The sequence below is a fragment of the Silurus meridionalis genome, chromosome 11, assembly GCF_014805685.1.
Source record: "Silurus meridionalis isolate SWU-2019-XX chromosome 11, ASM1480568v1, whole genome shotgun sequence".
NCBI classification, from domain to species: domain Eukaryota; kingdom Metazoa; phylum Chordata; class Actinopteri; order Siluriformes; family Siluridae; genus Silurus; species Silurus meridionalis.
Window position 1 is genome coordinate 1,146,697 of NC_060894.1, and position 19,981 is coordinate 1,166,677.

Sequence of the window (19,981 nt, forward strand, 5' to 3'; positions counted from 1 at the left end):
AAGGCCATAAATCGAGACAAAAGAGAAAAAAAGTTCAGATGAGGATGACAGAGGTTTAAAACAGATTCTTGTCATTTCTTTCCAGTTTTATTTTTCACGAGTAATCAGCAGGACATGTTCATCATCTCCATCTAGTCTTATGCTGCTTCTCCATGGCAACAGAGGAAAAAGTTGGTCCCATGTTCGAAAATGTGGAGAAGACGCCATCATGTGGTGGTGAAACAGATCACACATGAAATGAGAACAGAAATGAGTTTAGAATTGCACCGTAAATTCATTCCAGCTTCTAATACTGTGTGTGTGTGTGTGTGTGTGTGTGTGTGTGTGTGTGTGTGTGTGTGTGTGTGTGTGTGTGTGGGTGCGTGTGCGTGTGCGTGTGTGGGTGTGTGTGTGTGTGTTTAAGGAATAATCCGGGTGTAGATGCGAGGTGTTACAGGATGTTGGTGTGCATGACGTGGAGGTGATGAAGGCGGAGAGCATTAAAATGGTGAAGGTCTCACACTTATCTGTGGATCATCACCTTATACCATGTTTATTTACCAAAATTGAGGCGCTTTTATTGATGTTTTCAAAGCAAAACTGACTGAATGGATCAAAACAATTTTCATTACACATTTTATATTCCCCTCATACAGCTACAATTCTGCTGCTCCGAATCACACACACAGATAAAGTAGTGCCAGAAGATTTATTTATGAGTTATAATAAATAGATATAGATAGTTCTTGAAGCTGATGGAGTAACTCCTGCTGCTGTTCTTTTGGTATATTTCTTGTGCCTCGAGCTGTTTTTCCACCACACGCAGAATCCCACAAAGGATCTTTTGAAGAACTGGTTAAAAAGTTCATACTGGTTTCAGAGGAGTCAGAATGCACAGAGCATCATGGTTTTTGCTGCACATGGAGCCCATGCTGATCCCTGCACACCACCCAAAACTCCTACAATGGAGCTTTGGGCCATGGAGCAATGAGAGAAAGTGGTCTGGTCTGATGAATGATTGTTTGCATTTATAGCATTTCCTGGGGAAGAGATGGTACTGGCATGCACTATAGGAAGAAGGTGAGAAGCAGCATGTTCTCTGGGTGATATTCTGCTGGGAAACTCTGTAGATTAAAGCAGACCACGTTAAATCCATTCATGGTAACAGTGTTCCTGAATGGCAGTGGCCTCTTTAGGAAACGTTTTGAGGAACATCTTGAAGAGTTCCAAATCTCCAGGTTAAAAGTCGATTGAGTGTCTATGGGATCTGCTGCCACACCACAAAACACTAAAACATGACCACGATGCTGTAATGTTTACTTTATTGACAGCCGTATAAAAGTGTCTCCATGGGTCTGTGTGCTGCTTTTCAGAAGAGATGGACAGGAACCTGCTGTGCTTCGCCGTGTTCAGCTCCGTGGTGTGGCTCGTCGTGGTTCTCTACCTCTTTGTCTGCATTTATCTCCTGTACACCATGTGTAAGAGGATGAAGAGGAACGAGGAGGAGATGGAGAGCTCTGGAACTGAAGTAGCAGAAGTTTTATAAATCCATTCTGTAAAATTGTGGAGACTTTGTTTTATACTTACCAAGGACCAGAGCTCTGACTTCCTGTTGTTTCTACTTGCTTTAAAATCAAGGTAAAACTTCCAGGTCACACAACATCCAGGACCTTCTTGTTTTCTTGTGGAAATGTACCTCGATTAGCTCTGTGCTCTGATCAGATTCTGTAGCTGGGGGTTTATAACGATGTACATTGTGTGTGTTTCATCACAGAAGTTCATTCAGCATTGTAAAGTAAAGCAAAGTGAATTATTCTTACTGATCAGAATTGATGGAAATTTGGTGGGAAAAAAAACACACATTCAAACCTACTAATATCACATTTACTAATAAAAATATATAAAGATTGTTTGCTTTTGTTCAAATAACATCAGATAAAGAAAATTTATTTAGAAATTAAGTATTAAGAAAACTATGTATTATTGTAAAATAATAATAGTAAAATAATAGAAATTATATATATATATATATATATGTATGTGTGTGTGTGTGTGTGTGTGTGTGTGTGTGTGTGTGTGTGTTACAGAAGTATTCAGTGATTAGTTGCTCTTTTAATTCTATCCTCCTTTTCAGGCCAAGACAATATTACTAAATATTAAATATAATGTTCTTGGTGACCCAAAAATAATTAATTTATGTTATAATAAAAATTCCTTTTTGAATCAATATGTTTGCTTTTTATAATTATTGAATATTATTTTTTATCATTTTTTACATTTTATTTATTATTATTATCTATTTCACTTTGACTTTATTTTACTTTTACTTTAATTTAACGTCTAAAATCATCTCAACAGCGAAATAACATTTTACACATAAACATAATCAATTAAAAGGTCAGCAGTTGCCAATATAAATAAAACATTTTATAATGTATAATAAAAATCCTCATAAAATTGTCCCAGAATAGATCCTGTGCTATATTATAACTGTATAACCTCATATTTTGTTCTCTGAAATGATGAGGTTTTATTACTTTATAACCGCATGATAATTGTTTGCTTGTTCTAGAACATCATCAGATGTCCGTAAAGGAAATTAAAGAGCTACTCTTATCTTCACTCTTATCTACTCTTATCTTCTCAGAGATGGATGTAGAAAATTATTACTATCGCGCCTGATTAAACTGATACACATAAAAAATCATCCTGGAGCTCTGAAAATTTTTATTAATTGATTTTATTTAATTTTTTTACATTTGTTATTAGTGTAAATACAGTTTTCCTGTGATGACTTTAGATTCCCGTTAGACTTCGGTCTCAGAAGGAAGTGATGGAGAGTGGTAATAAACTCACACAACACCGGATTGGTTTAAATGCATTTTCATTAGTTTTATAAATGAATTAAGTTTTTGGTTTGTTTCTAATTTACTTAATAGGATTTTAAAAATTATTAATGCTTAAAGATGAACTCTGACACAAACCAAATGTAAAGCGTTTCATTATTTTCTTCTTCTTCTTCTTCTTCTTCTTCTGACTGCTGCATTAGCACTGGAGACTCCTTCCAGAAACTGTAAAGGATCTGTAAATAAATATAAATGATCTGGGCAGTGAAAAATATTCTTAGCAAGTTTACTCAGTATACATATATACTTCTATCTATCTATCTATCTATCTATCTATCTATCTATCTATCTATCTATCTATCTATCTATCTATCTATCTATCTATCATTTATCTATCTATCTATCTATCTATCTATCTATCTATCTATCTATCTATCTATCTATCTATCTATCTATCTACTGTAAACTGTATAACTATATTAGTTTCCTTGTTTATGTGTAAGTTCTGTATAAAACACCACACACACAATCACAATAAAGAATTGTTAGCATGCACTAGCTGGCTTGTTTATGAGATGCAATAAATGTGAAAAAGCTCGAGGGGGTCAAGATTTCACAATGTTTTATGTTAAAACCGTCATAAAATAATAATAAAAAAGATTTAAGAAAGCAGACATGTCGTAAGAGGAAGTGTTTTGCAATGATACACAAAACTGGTATGGAGCAATACAGGTGATTCAAACGAATCAAATCTGGCGTTTTGATTCAAAAGAACCGAGTCAGTGAAATGACTCGTAACGCCTGTCTGTAGCATAAAAGTGAAGGTGATGCATTTCCTACATCAGTAGTTTAGCTGGTGTTTGGCTGGAGTAAACCTGAACCTGTTCAAGAAGATTATTATCGTGATAAGGTGAGAAAATAATCCACGTAGTTCATGCAGATGATCTATTTCAAGTCCATTCTTGGGTACTAGAGTGCATTAATGGGTTCAGGGAAATGTTTTGTGCAGCATTAGTGCTCAGAAACGTCACTGCACAGAGCTACAGGTGATCTAACAGGTGGACATGGGTAGAACTTTGTGTTTTGGTGTCTATACTGGATCTGGGAAAGTCCTCTTATTATTATTATTATTATTATTATTTAATTTTATTTAGTATACTGTGTTATAAAGTGTTACAGCATCAGGTAACAAGCTGTAAAATGTCTCACTGCAGGTTCACAGCTCACGCTAACATCTGGAATGGCTTCTCAGTGGGTGAGTGAAGAAACCTGGCATTTTATTTCTGCATTAACAGCTAAAAGTACAGATCAGTCGTAGTGTTCTGCAGAAAAGCAAACAGAAGCCACACCTTCGTTCACTTGTTTAATCAGTTCATCTCCAGACTGTTGATGCGTCTAGAATGCGTTTGGAATGAAATCCTACAGTTTTGTGAAGAGAAGACTGAAGATTTCCAGTAGAAAAGATTGAACATGAGTTTAAACCTGTAATGAAACCCACAAGAAATGAACTAATATGTGAGGTAAATCATCTGTTCACCTGGAACTGACTGTGGATTTCTTTCCAAATGATCACCAAGATTATTTTGTGAACATTTAAGCGTTAAAGTATACAATGCAAAAGTTTGCACACCCTTTTGGGACTTTTTGAGAGCCGCAAAGTAATGTTCTGTTTCTCTCTCAGCATTTTCTCATTCGTAAATTTAACAGACAGGTTTCTAATCTGGACGTTCAGGTGAACACACCCATCTACATCATCACCGTGTTGATATTTGCATATAGAGTTCCTTTAAAACTTGCTTGACTTCCCTGCTATTGTCTTCTCTTTGAAGGGTTGGTCAAATCTGATTTAACCAAGCGACATTTGAGAAATGTGTGTGGGTGTGGGTGGGGTGTGTGTGTGTTTGTGTTTGGCGTGTGTGAGTAAGTGTGTGTGTTTGTGCTTGTGTGTGTGTGTTTGTGTGTGTGTCTGTGTGTTGGGGGGTGTTAAAATGTGCATCTACATTAAAAAGGTAGATATGCAGGATGAGAAAGCAAGATAGAAAATATCTTTCATGTGCAGAAATGAATGATGTTGAAATTCCCAAACTGTTGACGTGTGTAGAAACTCCATCACTCTTTACACAACACACACACACACACACACACACACATGTGTCTCTGTTATTATTACACTCTCGTGTGTTTCAGAATGATCTGAGTCTCCTCATGAACTCCCCGGACTCGCTGTCCAACCCTGTAAGATCTTCCTTTAATCTTCTTTCATCCTCCATCTTCATTAATGAGCAGATGATTAAAGTGTTGTTACGTTTCTGTCTCTCAGACTCGAGGAACCATTAAAGATAAAGCAGGATTTAATGCAGGTGAAGATGCTGCTGCTTTGAGGAAGGCCCTCGAGGGAATCGGTGAGAGGAACTCTTCAGCAACCTGCTTGCAGTCAAATTTACCTTTCATATGTGTGTGGAGGTGAAGAACACATTCAATGTTCCTAAGATCATTTGTGTACGTGTTTGATTTCTTTAGGAACGCGGGAGAGCACACTGATCGAAATTCTGACTCGGAGAAGCAGCGCTCAGCGTCAGCAGATCTGTAAAGTGTACAAGGACATCACCGGAAAGGTATTTCCTCTTAACCCATAACTTTACTCAGATCATAAATGGCTTCATATGAAGCTCCACCCACAACCTTTTAAATATAAAACCATTCTGGACTGTGATTGGTCAGCAGGTGACAATTCTTTCTCTATAACTTAACATTTTACATTTATTTTAATGCTCTCGTTCTGATGCATCATTGTTTCTATAGCAACAGAGAGTTTACAGGTACTCATATGGCATACGCTTTTATAAAATGTGTGTATTTGTTCTTAAATGTGTCTTCTTTTTAAGTCTGCTCCCACTAGGGGGCGCCACAGCAGATCGTCCGTCTCCATACCCCTGTCCTCTACATCTGCCCATTTCAAACCAACTACCTGCATGTCTTCTCTCACCACTTCCATAAACCTCCTACTTGATCTTCCTCTTTTTCTCCTTCCTGGTGTCTCCATCCTCAGCATTCTCCTACTGATATACCCCATGTCCCTCCTCTGCACATGTCCAAACCATCTCAAAATGTGTATTGGTTCTGAATAAATGTGACATTTTTTTGGATTGAGTCTTCAGTGTCAGAGTGTGTGTACCAGTTAATTTGCAGGTGTATCTGTAAGTGTCATGACATCTTAAAGACGTGACTATAAAGTCTGTAACGTCTGTTGCTGTGGTACAAGAGGAATAAAACACCTCTGTAATCAAAATCATTAACTTGTTGCCATGGTTACTGTGCCTGGGCTTTTCACTTTTATGACACTTCTCAGGTTTTTTGTGGTTGTTGATTTGCAGTCTCTTGTGGACGCTCTGAAGGGAGACACTCGTGGAAACTTTGAGGACGTTCTGGTGGCTCTTGTTACCCCACCGGGGCAGTTTGACATGAAGGCAATTAAAAAGGCAATTAAAGTAAGAGCTTTATTTAATATACATATATATGTATTTATATTGTGTGTCGTGTGTGTGTGTGTGTGTGTGTGTGTGTGTGTGTGTGTGTGTGTGTGTGTGTGTGTGTGTGCGCGCGCGTGTGTGTGAGAGATAAACAGTATTATTGGGTTAAAAGTCTCTCTGTCGGTGTCTCAGGGAGCTGGAACCACAGAGAGCACGCTGATCGAGATCCTGGCGTCCCGATCCAACCAGCAGATCAAAGCTCTGTCTGATGCGTACCTGCAGGGTTTGTATTTGTGCTGTATGTGCTTGGATTGTGTGATTGTTACACACTGAAATGTGGAGGATGTAACGTTGATGGCGGTGTGTTACAGAGACGGGGAAAGCGCTGATTAACGATCTGAAGTCGGAGGTGTCGGGGGATTTCGGGAAAACGCTGCTCATCCTGGCTGAGGTTGGTGCATTATGGGAGGTTTTGCATTTCTGTTTGGTGGATTTGGGGGAAAAAAGAGTCACGTGTGTAACGTGAGCTGCTGGCTTTTTGTTTATCTCGCAGGGCAAAAGGGACGAGAGCAAAAACGTGGACGTGGCCAAAGCTAAAGCTGATGCGAGGGTAAAGTGAAACAGAAACTGTGTTTCTTTTGTTTTTGTTTATTATTAATTGTTAAGAAGCAGGAAATGACCAGGGGTGTAACCAGGGCTGCAGGAGGGCTGGAGGACAGGGGGCGGAGCTTCTATACCCTAATGAGTTTAACTATTTAATGCAATAAAAAATTAATTAAAAAGCTACAGGTGAGCTATGATGATGACACACATTTGTTAGTCTTAATGAATCGGTCTCAGTGCTTTTTGACCATAACAAAGGAGGCGTGGCTTCTGCACCTGTTAGTCCCAATAAAGAAAGTGTGGCCTGAGTGCCTTTTAGCCATAATGAAGGGGGCGTGGCCTGAGTGCCTTTTAGCCATAATGAAGGAGGCGTGGCCTCAGTGCCTTTTAGCCATAATGAAGGGGGCGTGGCCTGAGTGCCTTTTAGCCATAATGAAGGAGGCGTGGCCTCAGTGCCTTTTAGCCATAATGAAGGAGGCGTGGCCTTCTAAACAGCATCACATTTCTACATCCTGAACCCCACATTAAACAGCACATGTATTGTGTTGCATGAAGTTGTGTGTGTAAATTAGACCTTAACCCTGAGGTGTCACTGCACAGGCGCTGTACGAGGCCGGAGAGAAGAAATTGGGGACGGATGAGAGCAAGTTCATCGATATCCTCTGTCACAGGAGCGTTCCTCAACTCCGACAAAGTGAGAGTCACACTGCAGACTGCAAATCAACTTCCTGTACTGTATCACAACTCACACACATCTGAATACACATCTGTGTGTGTGTGTGTGTGTGTGTGTGTGTGTGTTTTATTTTAAGCTCTTGTGGAATATAAGGACCTGAGCGGGAAAACTCTGCAGCAGAGCATCGAGAAAGAGATGTCTGGAAAAATAGAGGAGGTTTTAGTAGCAATCGGTACGACACGTTTTCACATTTTTAGTGGGGTTTTTTTTCACTTTGAAGAATTAGATGTTTTGTTGTTGATTGTTTGTGCCGTAACACCGGTGAACGTGTGTGTCTTTACAGTGAAATGCGTGAAGAGCGCCCCTGCTTACATGGCAGAGCTTCTCCATAAGAGTATGAAGGTAAAGAACACGAACAATTCAGAGATCATACAACAAATCAAAGAAGGGAAAAGGAGTCAGAGAAAAAAGAAAGAAAGAAAGAAAGAAAGAAAGAAAGAAAGAAAGAAAGATAAATAATGAGCAAGCTTAAAAAGATCATGGTGATAAATGCGCTCCTGGGGGTCTTTTGTTTAAAGTTGTGTTGGAACTCTGGAATGTCGGGAATGTGATGAGTGTGAAAGTGTGTGAGGTGAAACACAAAGCCAGCAGTGTATCTGTAGATCTGTACAGTGTGCTGATGGTTGTAAGAGACTCCTGAGTGAATTGTGTCGCTGTTGTGTGTGTGTGTGTGTGTGTGTGTGTGTTTGTGTGTGTGTGTGTGTTCAGGGTGTGGGCACTAACGAGGCCATGCTGACTCGGATCATGGTGAGCCGCTCCGAGATCGATCTGATGGACATCAAGTCTGAGTATAAAAAACTGTACAGCCGCTCCTTATACTCCGATATCAAGGTACTTTACACCAAACTGTTAACACTGATACACACTCACACTCACACTGTCCACAACTGTCTGGTGTGGGAAAGAAGTGAAAAAGGAATGATGGAGCTGAGAGTGATGGAGAAATTCAAGAGTGGAATAAGATTGTAAAGAAAATTATACTTTATACTAATAAATTTCCAGTTTCAATCATATTCTTTTTTTAATTCCAGTTCCAGTCTTTTTCATTCCATTTTCACTTTTTCCGAAAGCTTTTCCATTTTATTCCAATTTCACTTAGAATGGCTTGTAGAGGTTTTGAACAGAATTACAAATCTGCAGCTTGTAAAGAGGTGTGTGTGTGTGTGTGTGTGTGTGTGTGTGTGTGTGTGTGTGTGTGTGTTTTCAGTCCGACATAACAGGAGATTACGAGAAAACACTGCTGGCGATCTGTGGATCGGACGATAAATAAAATATTCAGAGGAACATGGATGATGGAGATGAAATGATAAAACAAGATGGATGGAATATTTTATATTTCACTGCAGTGTGAACAGGATTTCAGCGTTTGAGTGTGTGTATGTTTGAGCCTTGAGCTGTTTTACACTGGAAATATTTACAGAAATAAAAACACACATGAACTGATTATTCGTTCTGAATTTGTTTACAGCAAAAACTTTTAATGAGTTACAAATTGAGATAAAAAACGAGTTACAGATTCTGCAGTTTATTTAAATAATATTAAAATGTGATTTTATCGTTAATCATATTGAAAATTGATTCTTTGATGTCAAAATTAGTTAAGAATTAATTTCAGTTTTATGAACAGCTGTAGCATTACATGTTTTTTGTGTGTGTGTGTGTGTGAGTGTGTGTGTGCGAGTGAGAGAGAGAGAGAGAGAGAGAGAGAGAGAGAGAGAGAGAGAGAAAGAATGTTTTCTATCAAACTAATGGAAAAATAAATAAACCCTGAACTGTGTTTAAGAGTTACAGCGGTAATATATACAAGGCGGCCAGCAGAGGGAGACAAATCACATTAATGAAACCCTTTTTATTGTTGATGTTAATTCATTTTTAAATTTACAAATCTCTATAATTACAGAAGAAGAATTGTGCTGTCACGGAAAAATAACCCACGACAGCGTGGTATAATGAAGTACAGTATGTGTTTACTGGTTTTCCAATAACTGCACGTTATATACACTAATCAGTTCTGGGATTTACTGCAGAAGAATGTAGGTTGTATTAAATTATTTGTTATTCTTTAGATATAAATGTACATTAATTTATATTGAAGTTAACTTTTGGAAACGACTAATTGGTGGTAAATATTAATTTACATACATTTGCATTTTTTTCTTAGAATAAACAAGTACGTGCAGTCGTATTCTGGAGCTTCTTGGTGCGTTTCAGATAAATGAGGCTCATTGAGTACTTTTAAGAGAGACCGAGTGTGTGTGTGTGTGTGTGTGTGTGTTTGTTGTTTCCCATATAAAGCAGCATGAATGACCTGTACCTGGAAGAAAGGTGTGCAGGACAGTGTGAGTCTAAAATGAAATCCTAGAAGAGATCAGAGTTTATAAAATCATCCACGTCGCGCCGATTCAATTCTAAAGAGTCAAATTCCAAAGAGTCGACTCAGTGAAGTGACTCGTTACCGCCCATCGCTCGAGCAGAAGCGCGTTGATTGCGGGGAAGAGGGTGGACCATTTCCTGCACTTCTCCGGAGACTCCCTGATCCACACACCGCGCTGTCCGAGCAGAAGAAAACTATTTTCAGCTTTAACGAGAAGGTGAGGAGAAAAACCACAATACAGACTTTTATTTGCACCAGGAAACTGAGAAAATAAACCGGATTTGTGAGCGTTTTCTCTCTGCGTAACTTCTGGGTCCATGTGGAGTCCATTTTCGGGTTCCAGAAGGTCCAGGAAATTGTGTTTGCAGTGTTAGTTTAGGAACAGACACCACACTGAGCTCCAGGTGGTCTAACAGGTGAAGATCGTGGTGTGAACAGGATCAGGGAAAGTCTTTATTTTAATAATAATAATTAATAATAATAATAATAATAATAATAATAATGATGATGATGATGATGTTGTAGTGTTATAAAGTGTTTTATAAAGTGTTAAAGTATTAAACAGCAGGCTGTCAAATCTCCATTACAGGTTCACAGCCCACCCTAACATCTGGAATGGCTTCTCAGTGGGTGAGTCACAAAACCTTCGCATTTTTCCGGCATTAGGACACAAATTCTGCTCTCTGACGTGCAGCTTTAATCCCCATCAGTGTAATAAACACAAAATTAATCTCCTCCAGTCTTCTCTTCAACTTTATTTACACTTAATGACTTTAATAGAAGTCTACAAATATTGTGTGTGTGTGTGTGTGTGTGTGTGTGTGTGTGTGTGTGTTTAACGCCATGTTGATCACTGCATCTAATTAATCCACTAATTAATGAGTAAGGTGTGTGTGTGTGTGTGTGTGTGTGTGTGTGTGTGTGTGTGTGTGTTTAACGCCATGTTGATCACTGCATCTAATTAATCCACTAATTAATGAGTAAGGTGTGTGTGTGTGTGTGTGTGTGTGTGTGTGTGTGTGTGTGTGTGTGTGTGTGTGGGGTGAGGCGAGGGGTTGGGTGTGGAGTCAGGTGTGTTTGTGTGCATAAATAAATATTTTTTTGTATGAGTTGAACACAATGATTTAGAAACTTGACATGCTGAGAAACCGAAAGGATCAAAAAGCTGTGTGATTTTTCTCCAAAATCTGGTCACTCGCCAGTTCCCCACCCACCATCCTGCTCTCTCTGATCACATGACAGCCAGAACCAACACCCACGCCTGCTGAGAGAAATAAATACATAAATACATAAATACATAAATAAACAAGCATGAACGTCCTGTTATGTTGGAAAAGACACAGAAACTACCAAATTTTCGAAACTGTTTGGAGGTGTGTTTGGAGTTGAAGGTGTGGATGAAGGTGTGTTTAAAGATGAAGGTGTGGATGAAGGTGTGTTTGGAGATGAAGGTGTGGATGAAGGTGTGTTTAAAGATGAAGGTGTGGATGAAGGTGTGTTTAAAGATGAAGGTGTGTTTGGAGATGAAGGTGTGGATGAAGGTGTGTTTGGAGATGAAGGTGTGGATGAAGGTGTGTTTAAAGATGAAGGTGTGTTTGGAGATGAAGGTGTGGATGAAGGTGTGTTTGGAGATGAAGGTGTGGATGAAGGTGTGTTTGGAGATGAAGGTGTGGATGAAGGTGTGTTTGGAGATGAAGGTGTGGATGAAGGTGTGTTTAAAGATGAAGGTGTGGATGAAGGTGTGTTTAAAGATGAAGGTGTGGATGAAGGTGTGTTTGGAGATGAAGGTGTGGATGAAGGTGTGTTTAAAGATGAAGGTGTGGATGAAGGTGTGTTTGGAGATGAAGGTGTGGATGAAGGTGTGTTTAAAGATGAAGGTGTGTTTGGAGATGAAGGTGTGGATGAAGGTGTGTTTAAAGATGAAGGTGTGGATGAAGGTGTGTTTGATGTGTTAATGTAGGTTTAAGGATTATTGTTCTTGTCTTGTATCACGTGTGTGTTTCAGGATGACCTGAGTCTCCTTCTGGACTTCCCGGACTCAATGTCCAACCCTGTAAGACTTTTTCTCCTTACGTCTCCTCCATCCTCCGTCTTCACTCATGAGTAGGTGATTGAGTTGTTTCCTTTTTGTCTCTCAGACTCGAGGAACCATTAAAGATAAAGCAGGATTTAATGCAGGTGAAGATGCTGCTGCTTTGAGGAAGGCCATCGAGGGAATCGGTGAGAGGAACTTCAGCAACCTGCTTTACTGCTGTTTGCAGTCACTCCCTGAGTAAATTTACCTTTCATACGTGTGTGTGTGTGTGTGTGTGTGTGTGTGTGTGTGTGTGTGTGTGTGTGTGTGTGTGTGTGTGTCATCTTCAGGCACCACAGAGAAAATTCTGATCGATATTTTGACTCAGCGAAGCAGCGCACAGCGTCAGCAGATCTGTAAAGTTTACAAGGACATGACTGGAAAGGTATTTCCTCTTAAATCTGGATTCTGATTGGTCAGGAGTTAAACAATAACAGTGGCTCGGTTATATACGGTTTCCATGGTAATGTATGTAACGTATACGACGCTGTTCGGTGATTCTGGGTTTTTTTTGTGGTTGTTGATTTGCAGTCTCTTGTGGACGCTCTGGAAGGAGACACTCATGGACACTTTGAGGACGTTCTGGTGGCTCTTGTTACCCCACCGGGGCAGTTTGACATGCAGGAAATTAAAAAGGCAATTAAAGTAAGAGATTTAAGAGTTTTATATTCTGTGTGTCGTCGCTCTTTTGTGGTGATTTAAAAAGTATTTATTTGATAAGTGTGTATATACAGTACAGACCAAAAGTTTGGACACACCTTCTCATTCAAAGAGTTTTCTTTATTTTCATGACTATGAAAATTGTAGATTCACACTGAAGGCATCAAAACTATGAATTAACACATGTGCAATTATATACATAACAAAAAAGTGTGAAACAACTGAAAAATGTCATATTCTAGGTTCTTCAAAGTAGCCACCTTTTGCTTTGATTACTGCTTTGCACACTCTTGGCATTCTCTTGATGAGCTTCAAGAGGTAGTCACCTGAAATGGTCTTCCAACAGTCTTGAAGGAGTTCCCCGAGAGATGCTTGGCACTTGTTGGCCCTTTTGCCTTCACTCTGCGGTCCAGCTCACCCCTAAACCATCTCGATTGGGTTCAGGTCCGGTGACTGTGGAGGCCAGGTCATCTGGCGCAGCACCCCATCACTCTCCTTCTTGGTCAAATAGCCCTTGATGCCTTCAGTGTGACTCTACAATTTTCATAGTCATGAAAATAAAGAAAACTCTTTGAATGAGAAGGTGTGTCCAAACTTTTGGTCTGTACTATATATATATATATATATATATATCTCCGCTTCGAGAGCTGAAGAACATCACTGGAATACGACGAGGAATCAGGAAGACCTTCGACGAGCTCAACCCCTGAAAATGTTGTAACTGTTCAGCAACTCGTGCATGATGATCGTCGGAGAACAATCCACAGGATCTCACTTCCTCACCCACACTACTCTCCAGATGTGGCTTCTGCGGACTTCGCCCTCTTTCTAAAGATAAAGATGCAGCTTGACAACGTTGTGGAGATCCGGCACGGAATCAACGTCATCCATCATCTTGTTTGTTCAGAGTTGAATGCGTCATGTGACAGTTATTGTTATGAAAATCTCAGTTTTCTCAGTCCACACTAAATCCGTGGAATTCATCGTCTCTGTGAAGGAAAGAGCAAAATGTAGACAAAAACATTTCCGTGTTTTCAGATTCATGTGTGATGTAGTCGTTTTTATTTCCAGCTTTCTGAAGATCATTTCTGCTTTTTTTGTGTGTGAGATAAACAGTATTATTGGGTTAAAAGTCTCTCTGTCGGTGTCTCAGGGAGCTGGAACCACAGAGAGCACGCTGATCGAGATCCTGGCGTCCCGATCCAACCAGCAGATCAAAGCTCTGTCTGATGCGTACCTGCAGGGTTTGTATTTGTGCTGTATGTGCTTGGATTGTGTGATTGTTACACACTGAAATGTGGAGGATGTAACGTTGATGGCGGTGTGTTACAGAGACGGGGAGAGCGCTGATTTACGATCTGAAGTCGGAGGTGTCGGGGGATTTCGGGAAAACGCTGCTCATCCTGGCTGAGGTTGGTGCATTATGGGAGGTTTTGCATTTCTGTTTGGTGGATTTGGGGGAAAAAGAGTCACGTGTGTAACGTGAGCTGCTGGCTTTTGTTTATCTCGCAGGGCAAAAGAGACGAGAGCAAAAACGTGGACGTGGCCAAAGCTAAAGCTGATGCGAGGGTAAAGTGAAACAGAAACTGTGTTTCTTTTGTTTTTGTTTATTATTAATTGTTTAGAAGCAGGAAATGACCAGGGGTGTAACCAGGGCTGCAGGAGGGCAGGAGGACAGGGGGCGGAGCTTCTATACCGTAATGAGTTTAACTATTCAATGCAATTAAGAATTATTTAAAAAGCTACAGGTGAGCTATGATGATGACACAGGAACTAGGGCTCTTTTGTTTAAAAGACTTTTTCATGCAAATGAAATGGTCGAGTGTGTAACCAGGGCTACAGTGGGCAGGAGAGCAGGGGGTGGAGCTTCACTATTTAATTCTGTTGACTGATTTTCAACTTGAGAAAACATGGCCTCTGCTTATCATTCCTAATGAAGAAGGTGTAGCCTTTATGCTTAGGTTCTAAGAAAGGAGGCTTGGCCTCTGCTGATCATTCCTAATAAAGGAGGCGTGGCCTCTGCTGATCATTCCTAATAAAGGAGGCGTGGCCTCTGCTGATCATTCCCAATAAAGGAGGCATGGCCTCTGCTGATCATTCCTAATAAAGGTGTGGCCTCTATGCTTAAGTTCTAATGAAGGAGGCGTGGCTTCTGAGCTTGATTCCTAATGAAGGAGGTATGGCCTTTGTTTATCACTCCTAATGAAGGTGTGGCCTCTGCTTCTCATTCCTAATATAGGAGGCGTGGCCCCTGTTTATCACTCCTAATGAAGGAGGCAATGCCTTTGTGCTTAAGTTCTAATGAAGGAGGCGTGGCCTCTGCTTATCACTCTTAATGAAGGTCTCTGTGCTTATAAGGAGGCGTGGTGTTCTCAGTTAAAATCATAATAAAAGTGTAAAATGTAAAAATTTCACATCATTAGATTGTGTGTGTAAATTAGAGTCTCCCCCCCGTGTCACTGCACAGGCGCTGTACGAGGCCGGAGAGAAGAAATGGGGGACGGATGAGAGCAAGTTCATCGATATCCTCTGTCACAGGAGCGTTCCTCAACTCCGACAAAGTGAGAGTCACACTGCAGACTGCAAATCAACTTCCTGTACTGTATCACAACTCACACACATCTGAATGCTCTGTGTGTGTGTGTGTGTGTGTGTGTGTTTTATTTCAAGCTCTTCTGGAATATAAGGACCTGAGTGGGAAAACTCTGCAGCAGAGCATCGAGGGCGAGATGTCTGGAAATCTGGAGGAGACATTAGTAGCAATCGGTACGACATTTTGATGAATCAGGTGTTTTTATTTTTCACCGTTTTTTCTGTAACACCGGTGAACGTGTGTGTCGTTACAGTGAAATGCGTGAAGAGCGTCCCTGCTTACATGGCAGAGCTTCTCCATAAGAGTATGAAGGTAAAGAACACAAACTGATCACAGTGAAAAGAAGGGAATGAGCAAATAAATGGATAAATAAATAAAATAAAAAACTAACCCGTAACTAATGATTTTGATGATCGATTAATCTGACTTTTTTCTTTTTTCGATTAATCGGATTTTTTAAATAATTAAAAAGATTGTATTAGATGTTTTGCTTATCACTATACAAAACTTTAATTCAGGGTGTGTATATATATATATATATAAAGTTTTCATTCTGTAAAAAAAACAGCAGCATTTGAGTGAGCAACATGAAGCAATTTGTGTAAATCGATGGTCCTTCTGTAGAACGTTATAAGGATGTGGTGGGAGCTGCACGTTTCTCAGCTTTCTCAAGAAGTAGACAAGCTGCCGGGTTTTCTTTGTTACAGAGCCGGTTCTGAGGGACCATCTCGCACACATCAGCATGCTGATATTGTCTGGACTATTTGTTTATGGTTTTATTTTTTTTCCAGGGGGCAGGAACTACCGAGGCCATGCTGACTCGGATCATGGTGAGCCGCTCTGAGATCGATCTGATGGACATCAAGGCCGAGTATAAAAAACTGTTCGGCTACTCCTTATACTCCGCCATCGAGGTACTTTACTGCAACATGTTCACATTTATACTAAAAAGAACAAAAGAAAAAAAGAGAATACATTCTCTAAGTTCATGAACATTTAAAAAGAAAAACATGAAAAAAAAGAAAAAATATTTAAAAAACGGAAACGGGGGAGAAAAGAAATTAAAAAGAACAAATAAGTAAAAAAAAGAGAAGGAAAATGTAAACAACAGAAAGATGAAAAGGAATAAAGTGCACAGGAGAAAAATACAAGAGATTAAAAGAAAAAATAAGTAAAAATAAAGGAATGTGTGAAAAAGAAAAAGTGTAAACTTCAAAATAAAGGTTAAAGAATTGCACATATTTTCTAAATGAATGAATCAAATGTGTGATTAAAATCAGATGGATTTAAGCAGTGATCTTTTTGCCCTCTGGAAATTTACCAGTGTGAAGCTTTCAGGCTGTTTTTCCTTCACAAACAAATCTTTTTATTTGCATTTGCATACAAACGAAATGCTGAGCGAGCGAGCGAGGGAGGGAGGGAGGGAGGCGCATCGTCATGCTGGAGCAGGTTTGGATCTTCTAGATCAAGTGAAAGGAAAAATTTGTTCTCCTGCATGCAGAGATGTGAATAGTGGATTGTGATTGGCTGGAAGTTCAGGTGCGAATAGTGGATTGTGATTGGTGGAGGTTCAGGTGTGAATAGTGGATTGTGATTGGCTGGAAGTGCAGGTGTAAATAGTGGATTGTGATTGGCTGGAAGTTCAGGTGTGAATAGTGGATTGTGATTGGCTGGAGGTTCAGGTGTGAATAGTGGATTGTGATTGGTGGAGGTTCAGGTGTGAATAGTGGATTGTGATTGGCTGGAAGTTCAGGTGTGAATAGTGGATTGTGATTGGCTGGAAGATCAGGTGCGAATAGTGGATTGTGATTGGCTGGAAGTTCAGGTGTGAATAGTGGATTGTGATTGGCTGGAAGTTCAGGTGTGAATAGTGGACTGTGATTGGCTGGAGGTTCAGGTGTGAATAGTGGATTGTGATTGGCTGGAAGTTCAGGTGCGAATAGTGGATTGTGATTGGTGGAGGTTCAGGTGTGAATAGTGGATTGTGATTGGCTGGAAGTGCAGGTGTAAATAGTGGATTGTGATTGGCTGGAAGTTCAGGTGTGAATAGTGGATTGTGATTGGCTGGAGGTTCAGGTGTGAATAGTGGATTGTGATTGGTGGAGGTTCAGGTGTGAATAGTGGATTGTGATTGGCTGGAAGTTCAGGTGTGAATAGTGGATTGTGATTGGCTGGAAGTTCAGGTGAATAGTGGATTGTGATTGGCTGGAAGTTCAGGTGTAAATAGTGGATTGTGATTGGCTGGAAGTTCAGGTGTGAATAGTGGATTGTGATTGGCTGGAGGTTCAGGTGTGAATAGTGGATTGTGATTGGCTGGAGGTTCAGGTGTGAATAGTGGATTGTGATTGGCTGGAAGTTCAGGTGAATAGTGGATTGTGATTGGCTGGAAGTTCAGGTGAATAGTGGATTGTGATTGGCTGGAAGTTCAGGTGAATAGTGGATTGTGATTGGCTGGAAGTTCAGGTGAATAGTGGATTGTGATTGGCTGGAAGTTCAGGTGCGAATAGTGGATTGTGATTGGCTGGAAGTTCAGGTGTGAATAGTGGATTGTGATTGGCTGGAAGTTCAGGTGTGAATAGTGGATTGTGATTGGCTGGAAGTTCAGGTGTGAATAGTGGATTGTGATTGGCTGGAAGTTCAGGTGTGAATAGTGGATTGTGATTGGCTGGAAGTTCAGGTGTGAATAGTGGATTGTGATTGGCTGGAAGTTCAGGTATGAATAGTGGATTGTGATTGGCTGGAAGTTCAGGTGAATAGTGGATTGTGATTGGCTGGAAGTTCAGGTGCGAATAGTGGACTGTGATTGGCTGGAAGTTCAGGTGCGAATAGTGGACTGTGATTGGCTGGAAGATCAGGTGCGAATAGTGGATTGTGATTGGCTGGAAGTTCAGGTGCGAATAGTGGACTGTGATTGGCTGGAAGTTCAGGTGCGAATAGTGGACTGTGATTGGCTGGAAGTTCAGGTGTGAATAGTGGATTGTGATTGGCTGGAAGTTCAGGTGCGAATAGTGGACTGTGATTGGCTGAAAGTTCAGGTGCGAATAGTGGACTGTGATTGGCTGAAGTTCAGGTGTGAATAGTGGATTGTGATTGGCTGGAGGTTCAGGTGTGAATAGTGGATTGTGATTGGCTGGAGGTTCAGGTGTGAATAGTGGATTGTGATTGGTGGAGGTTCAGGTGTGAATAGTGGATTGTGATTGGCTGGAAGTGCAGGTATGAATAGTGGATTGTGATTGGCTGGAAGTTCAGGTGTGAATAGTGGATTGTGATTGGCTGGAAGTTCAGGTGTGAATAGTGGATTGTGATTGGCTGGAAGTTCAGGTGTGAATAGTGGATTGTGATTGGCTGGAAGTTCAGGTGTGAATAGTGGATTGTGATTGGTGGAGGTTCAGGTGTGAATAGTGGATTGTGATTGGCTGGAAGTTCAGGTGTGAATAGTGGATTGTGATTGGCTGGAAGTTCAGGTGTGAATAGTGGATTGTGATTGGCTGGAAGTTCAGGTGTGAATAGTGGATTGTGATTGGCTGGAAGTTCAGGTGTGAATAGTGGATTGTGATTGGCTGGAAGTTCAGGTGTGAATAGTGGATTGTGATTGGCTGGAAGTTCAGGTGTGAATAGTGGACTGTGATTGGCTGGAAGTTCAGGTGTGAATAGTGGACTGTGATTGGCTGGAAGTTCAGGTGTGAATAGTGGATTGTGATTGGCTGGAAGTTCAGGTGTGAATAGTGGATTGTGATTGGCTGGAAGTTCAGGTGTGAATAGTGGACTGTGATTGGCTGGAAGTTCAGGTGCGAATAGTGGACTGTGATTGGCTGAAAGTTCAGGTGTGAATAGTGGATTGTGATTGGCTGGAAGCTCAGGTGTGAATAATGGATTGTGATTGGTTGGAAGGTGTAAGTTCAGCGCGTTTAACACAGGTAGTTTGTGAATCTGCGTTCTTAATGAATGCACTGCTTATAAACACCTGTAACCATAGTAACACATAGTGGATACACACCTGTAAACATGGCTGGAAAAGTCAGGTGTCCCAAAACTTTTGTACACAAAATGTATAATAAAATCTAAACTATTAATGGAATTACCTTAAAAAATGAAATCCAATGTATAATCAAGTTTCACATTCTCCCATTTGCTCTTTTTTATTTATTTTTTAATTTTTGTTTTAATTTTATTAATTTAAGTGTAAAAAGTTTTTAAAGGATTTTTGGGGTCTGCTGCAGCTTGTAGGTTTGACTTGTCAGAGCGAAAGTGTGTGTTGTGTAAAAGCTGTATAAACGTGTGTGTGTGTGTGTGTGTGTGTGTGTGTGTGTTCCAGTCGGACACCTCAGGGGACTACAGGAAAACACTGCTGGGGATCTGTGGTGCAGATGATAAATAAGCTCTGATCTTGAGGGAGGATGGAGATAAAAACTCGGACCTTTATGCCGCTGCTTCCTGAACGTCCTCCACATTTCTGTTTTTACATAAACATAGAAAACTTTTAATAGTAATAATCACACATATGAAGTATGACGTCTAGCTGGTTTAAACCTTTTACATTTCTCTACAGCATGAAGATGATCACGTGTGTGTGTGTGTGTGTGTGTGTGTGTTGAGCCTTATATTAACACTGGTTATATTTTGAGCAATAAAACTCACTCAAACTA

The 19,981-nt window shown here is 40.3% G+C and overlaps 2 protein-coding genes across 2 annotated transcripts; both read left to right on the forward strand.

Annotated features, from left to right (window-relative positions):
• Positions 1 to 3,599: 3,599 nt before the first annotated feature.
• On the forward strand, positions 3,600 to 9,077 carry LOC124393587 (annexin A3-like). Its single transcript, XM_046861504.1, has 14 exons — positions 3,600 to 3,735; positions 4,040 to 4,080; positions 5,013 to 5,060; positions 5,146 to 5,227; positions 5,346 to 5,440; positions 6,200 to 6,313; positions 6,488 to 6,578; positions 6,667 to 6,746; positions 6,849 to 6,905; positions 7,499 to 7,592; positions 7,711 to 7,806; positions 7,918 to 7,976; positions 8,343 to 8,465; positions 8,842 to 9,077. Exons 2-14 carry the CDS (start codon positions 4,066 to 4,068, stop codon positions 8,902 to 8,904), a joined length of 1,017 nt encoding a protein of 338 aa, XP_046717460.1. The 5' UTR covers positions 3,600 to 3,735; positions 4,040 to 4,065; the 3' UTR covers positions 8,905 to 9,077.
• A 989-nt stretch (positions 9,078 to 10,066) lies between these two features.
• Positions 10,067 to 19,981, forward strand: LOC124393588 (annexin A3-like). The gene is made up of 14 exons (XM_046861505.1): positions 10,067 to 10,225; positions 10,598 to 10,638; positions 12,014 to 12,061; positions 12,147 to 12,228; positions 12,373 to 12,467; positions 12,614 to 12,727; positions 13,896 to 13,986; positions 14,075 to 14,154; positions 14,255 to 14,311; positions 15,210 to 15,303; positions 15,413 to 15,508; positions 15,589 to 15,647; positions 16,127 to 16,249; positions 19,651 to 19,981. The coding sequence occupies exons 2-14, from the start codon at positions 10,624 to 10,626 to the stop codon at positions 19,711 to 19,713; spliced, it is 1,017 nt and encodes a 338-aa protein (XP_046717461.1). The 5' UTR covers positions 10,067 to 10,225; positions 10,598 to 10,623; the 3' UTR covers positions 19,714 to 19,981.